Source organism: Aureococcus anophagefferens (assembly GCF_000186865.1).
Source record: "Aureococcus anophagefferens unplaced genomic scaffold AURANscaffold_35, whole genome shotgun sequence".
In the NCBI taxonomy this organism is placed as follows: domain Eukaryota; class Pelagophyceae; order Pelagomonadales; family Pelagomonadaceae; genus Aureococcus; species Aureococcus anophagefferens.
The window spans coordinates 113,124-118,487 of record NW_008705593.1 but is presented as its reverse complement, the minus strand read 5'-3'; the positions used below and the strand labels follow the sequence as shown (position 1 = coordinate 118,487).

Here is a 5,364-nt window from a genome sequence, read left to right as displayed (position 1 = left end):
CTAGGCGCGGTCGTGGATGAGCCACTTGTCCTCGCCGAAGCGCGTGCAGTTCGCGCCCGTCTCCTCGAGGAAGATCTTGTCGTTGTTGGACGCGTGGCAGGCGCAGACGTCGGCCTCGGAGTCCGTGGAGTAGGACGGGCACCCCGTGACCCAGTACTCCCAGGTCATGGAGCCGGCGTAGCCCGTGTACCAGTGGATGGCCTTCTCCGCGCCGTAGTCGGCCGTCGTCCGCTGGCCGACGGCGACGCCGCGCGCGGTCAGGTTGGCGTTGAGCTGGTGGGACACGGCGCAGGAGTCGGAGCCGACGTACTTGAGGCCGATGTGCTGGTCCATCCAGTGGTCCCAGCCCGCCCAGTTGTCGTAGGACCCCGCGATCTCCGCGTGCGTCTTCCAGATGTAGCTGTTGTAGTCCTCGACCGTGAGCCCCGTCTTCTCGCCGGTGGCGGGGTCCGTCGTCGCGAGGGCGTCGTTGGCCAACGCGTTGGCGACGTAGCGCACGGGCGACCGGAAGCCCTTGGCGGACACGGTCTCGATGCGCGTGATCGCGCACGCGTCCGTCTCGAGCTCCGCGTAGCTGTGGACGTCCGCGATGGACTGGAGGTCGTCGACGAGGTCGTCGTCGTCGAGCGTCTCGGACGCGCCGTGCTCCGCGGACACGGACACGCCGCTGAGCATGGGCGGGTAGTAGCCCTTGTCCGCCGCCCACTTCTGCATCGCCGTGTTCGCCGCCGCGACGTAGCCGTCGTAGGTCGTCACGTACTCGTCGAGGTTCGAGTCGAGCATGTGGGCCGTCGGGCACTCGAAGTCGCTCCAGGGCGCCCAGTCGTCCGTGCCCAGCGCGGACCGGACCTCCGCGGTCACGGGGCCCGCGATCTCGTACATGCGGCCCGCGACCTGGAAGAGGACGTGGGCGAGCTCGCCCGTCGGGCTCGCCTTGCCGCTGTAGCCGTCGGACGTCCGCAGCATGAGGGGGATCTTGTTCTCGACCATGCGCAGGTACGGCGCGGTCACGTTCGACGTGAACATGCTCACCTTGTTGTGCATGAACGCGTTCCATGAGGACAGGTCGCCGTTGAGCTCCTCGAAGTAGTCCTGCCAGTACTTGATGGGCTGGGGGTCGTTGGACAGTATGGACGCCTCGACCCAGTGGACCTGGGGCCCGTAGGACATGAGGTAGCCGTTGATCTTCACGCCGTCGCAGCCGAGGTCGAAATTCGGATCGACGTGCGCGAAGGTGTCGTTGACGAGGTCGTGCACGGCGTGGGCCTCGCCCTCGCGCACGCTCAGCGCGATCTTGTAGAGCTGGAACTGGAGGCTCGCCTTCGTCGGCGACGCGTCGATGGCCGCCGTCGACGCGACGAGGGCCGGCGCCGGCGCGCCGGCGCCGCCGGGCAGCCGCAGCAGCGCGAGGCCGCCGAGCGCCGCCGTCGCGACGACGCCGACGCAGGCGACCACGCGCTCCCGCGTCGACCAGCCCCCCCCGAGGCGCTCGTAGCTGCCCGACATCGCAGCCCGCGCCCAGAGTGTCAGCTAATCGAAGGGCACGCAAATGATTTGGTATCGGCACCTTGTCTCGTCAACATGGGTTTGCTGAACCGGCGATCGAAGGTGTGAGCCGGTTCGAGCGCCGCAGCAGTCGTAGACCGCCAACGCAGCGTTTTTATTCGCGACGCATCGGCGATGGACGCGTCGCACTCGAGCGGCGGCCAGTCGCGCGCCGCGCTGAAGCGCAAGAAGAAGCACAAGAACAAGGCGAAGCAGCAGCAGCAGCCCCTCGTGCGCGCCGGCGACGCGCGCGCGCTCGACCCGAAGCGCGAGAAGAAGCGCGCGAAGCTCGAGGCCAAGGCCGCCCGGGCCGAGCGGCGCGCCGCGGACCCGGAGGCGCCCGACGGCGCCGTGCTCGGCGTCGTCGACGCGTCCGGCGCGGACCTGCGAGACGGCGCGCTCCGGGCCGCCGCGCGCGGGCGGCCCCTCGAGGACGGCGACTCGGCCGCGCGGCGCGCGCTGCGCGCGCTGCTCGCGCCCGTCGGCGCGCGGACGTTCTACGGCGAGTACTTTGAGAAGAAGGCGCTCCACGTCCGCGGCCGCGGCGGCGGCTACCTCTCGGGCCTCATGAGCGCCGCGGACGTCTTCGCGTACCTGGAGACGGGCGCCGCCGTCGGCGGCCGGGACGCGGACGTCACGCGCGTCGAGCGCGGCGCGCGCACGACGCTCACGCGGGACGGCGAGCCCGTCGACGCCGCGTGGGCGAAACGCGCGTTCGAGACGGAGGGCGCGACCGTGCGGCTCCGGTGCCCCGCGGACTCCAACGAGCGCGTCCACGCGCTCTGCCGCTGCCTCGAGGACGAGTTCGGCTCGACCGTGGGCGCCAACAGCTACCTGACGCCCGGCGGCGCGGCCCAGGGCTTCGCGGCGCACTGGGACGACGTCGACGTCTTCGTGCTCCAGACCGAGGGCTCCAAGACGTGGCAGATCTTCGCGCCGGACGCCGACGACCTGAAGCTGCCGCGCGTCTCCAGCCAGGACTTCGACGACGAGGCCCTCGACGCCCTCTACGGGACCCTGCGCGCCGAGGTCACGCTCGACCCGGGCGACGTGCTCTACCTGCCGCGGGGCTTCGTGCACCGCGCGGCCACGGGCGCCGCGCCGAGCCTCCACGTCACGCTGTCGGCCCACCGCGCCAACGCGTGGATCGACCTCCTCGAGCGCCTCCTGCCCAAGGCCCTCGAGAGCGCGCAGCGCGGCGACTGCGGCCTCCGCAAAGCGCTCCCGCGCGACTACGCGCACTTCCTCGGCGTCGCGCACGCCGGCGACGACGGCGACGACGACGACGAGCCCGCGGACGACGACGACGACGACGACGACGGCGACGACGACGACGACGACGACGACGGCAGCGTCGCCGAGGTCGCGGCCGTCGCGTACGACGGTGAGATCCCCCGGGGCGCGCGCGCGCAGCGGCGCCGCCGCGCGGACTTCGCGCGCGAGGCCGCGGCGAAGCTCAAGGAGGTCCTCGCGCACGCCCTCGCGGCCCTCGACGACGCCGCCGACGACCTCGCGGCCGACTTCGTCGCCGAGAAGCTGCCGCCGCCGACGCCCGCGGCCGCGGCGCCGCCGGTCGCGGCGTCGTCGCGCGTCTACGCGGCGAACCGCCGCGACGCGCGGCTCTGCCTCGCGCCCGACGGCCGCGTCTTGCTCTACCACGCGCGCGCGAACGCGGTCCAGCACCGCGCGCGGCCCGTCGCGTGCCTCGAGTTCGAGGCCGACGACGCGCCCGCGCTCGAGGCGCTCCTCGCGACGCACCCGGCGCGGCCCGCGCTCGTGTCGTCGCTGCCCCACGACGGCGGCGACGACGACCGCGTCGGCGTCGCCGAGGCCCTCGTCGCCGAGGGGCTCCTCGTCGTCGCCGAGAACCACCGCGGCGGCGACGACTCGGGGGACAGCGACGACTCGGAGGACGAGTAAAAGTTGTACCGCTCACCCGTTCATGCCGACAGAGCGGGCGCGTCGTCGTCGAACTTGTCGTCGAGGCGAAGCCCAGTCGGACTCCCCGTCTGGCGTCCGGTTGTCGCGCCGTGGGGCCGCACCAGAAGGAGGGGCCCCTAGGCAACGTTGCGTCTTGCAGACGCGGCCGAGACGCGGGAGACGCGAGTTCCGGGACGCGGCAGGACGCGGCCAAGACGCCCCGGGACGCGGCCGAGACGCGCCGGAGACGCGGGACGCGGCCGGGACGCGAAAAAAAAGACGCCAGAGACCACCCCAGGACCGAACCCACGACCACGAAAGACGACCCCGGGACCGAAGCCAGACCCGCGGGACGCGAGAGACGCGCGAGAGACGCAGCCCAGACGCGGGACGCCGGCCCAGACGCCGGCCAGACGCCGCCAGACGCGGCCGAGACGCCCCAGACGCGGCCAAGACGCGACTTCCGAGACGCGCCGGAGACGCCGGAGGACCTGGCGGAGACTGCCCGGGGACTTAGCGAAAGACGCCCAGACCGCGCGTTGCCTAGGGGCCCCTAGAAGGCCTACAAAATCCACACGTTGAAGCTTCATTGAGGGCTTGATCGAGCAGTAGTCGGAGACGTGTAATTCAGGTCCGCTCCGCGACCAATTCATCGACGCGTCGACTGGGCGCGATGCTTTTTTTGCTCCTCATCCTACAAATCATCAACGCTAAGCTCGACCGCTCGAAGATCATGCGCGAGCTGAACCGGTCTGTCTACGCCTACGACGGCGTCGACGCCACGGACCCGGCGCGATATCTGCGGGACTATCTCTGGGTGAAGTCGTCCACGGTGATGATCCTCGATGGCGTCGTCGTCGTCGACAAGCATTTCATACACTACGCGGCGACGCAGGAGAAGATCGACAAGCACCTCGCGTTCGTGACGTCCGTCGCGGCCGGTGTCGCTCCGTACCGCTTTTGACGGGCTACGAACCTATGACCTACGCGCCCTCGTAGGTCGCGGCAGAACTGCCGAACGCCGTCTACCAATTTTCCGACGATTCCACGGGCGTCTGCCACGCGGGCGACCCGTGCCTCGTCATCGCCAAGTCCCACGCCGCGCGGGACGGCGTCATGATCCCGAACCCCTACTTTGCGAACGTCGACGACTGGCGAGACTTTCGGGCCGTCCTCCAGCGCGCGGCGAATGCACGACCGTGGGAGCACCGACGCAAGCGCGCGTTCTGGCGCGGCAGCATCTCCCCGCACGACGACAAAAACCACCGCGAGGCGGACTGTTTGAAGAACTTCGGGTCGTTCGCGCGCCTCGCGGCCGCCGCGCAGACGCTAGCGGCGCCGCACGAGGTCGACGTGAAGTGTCTCTCCCACGCGCCGCCGCTTCCCTGCGCGTTGCGCAAGGACCCCCACTTCTGCGACGGCGTCGCGGGCGCGCCGCCCCAGAACTACACGGAGGCCATCGCGGCCGCGGTGCGGCATCCGGAGAAGATCACGGCCAAAGCTCCCAGCGACCAGGTCGACTACGCGGCCTACCGCTTCCTGCTGAACCTGCCGGGGTCGACGCACGGCTCCTACTCCTGGAACCTCAATCACCTCTGGTCCCTCGGGAGCGTCGTGCTCCAGTGGGACATGGACGCGGTCGAGTTCTACTACCCGGCGCTCGAGGACGGCGCGACGCACGTCGTCGTCGACGCCGAGACCCTCGCGCCCACGGTCAAGGCGCTTCAGGGCGACGCGGCGCGCGCCAAGGCCCTCAGGGACGGCGCGCGCGAGGTCCACCGCGAGGTCACGTGCCCCGAGTGCCTCGCGGGCTACTTCGGCGACGTGCTGCGCGCGATCCGCGAACGGTGGGGCACGGCGCGCCTGCTCGACGACCCCTGCGCGCTGCGCGACTTCTTC

General features: G+C 70.9%; 2 protein-coding genes across 2 annotated transcripts; one reads left to right on the top strand and one right to left on the bottom strand.

Moving 5' to 3' along the window:
- On the bottom strand, positions 1-1,506 carry AURANDRAFT_67231 (hypothetical protein; the record flags this gene model as incomplete). The annotated part of the gene is made up of 1 exon (XM_009042649.1): positions 1-1,506. The coding sequence occupies one exon, from the start codon at positions 1,504-1,506 to the stop codon at positions 1-3; it is 1,506 nt and encodes a 501-aa protein (XP_009040897.1).
- Positions 1,507-2,112: 606 nt separating this feature from the next.
- Positions 2,113-3,465, top strand: AURANDRAFT_67230 (hypothetical protein; the record flags this gene model as incomplete). Its single annotated transcript, XM_009042713.1, has 1 exon — positions 2,113-3,465. The coding sequence occupies one exon, from the start codon at positions 2,113-2,115 to the stop codon at positions 3,463-3,465; it is 1,353 nt and encodes a 450-aa protein (XP_009040961.1).
- Positions 3,466-5,364: the final 1,899 nt, after the last annotated feature.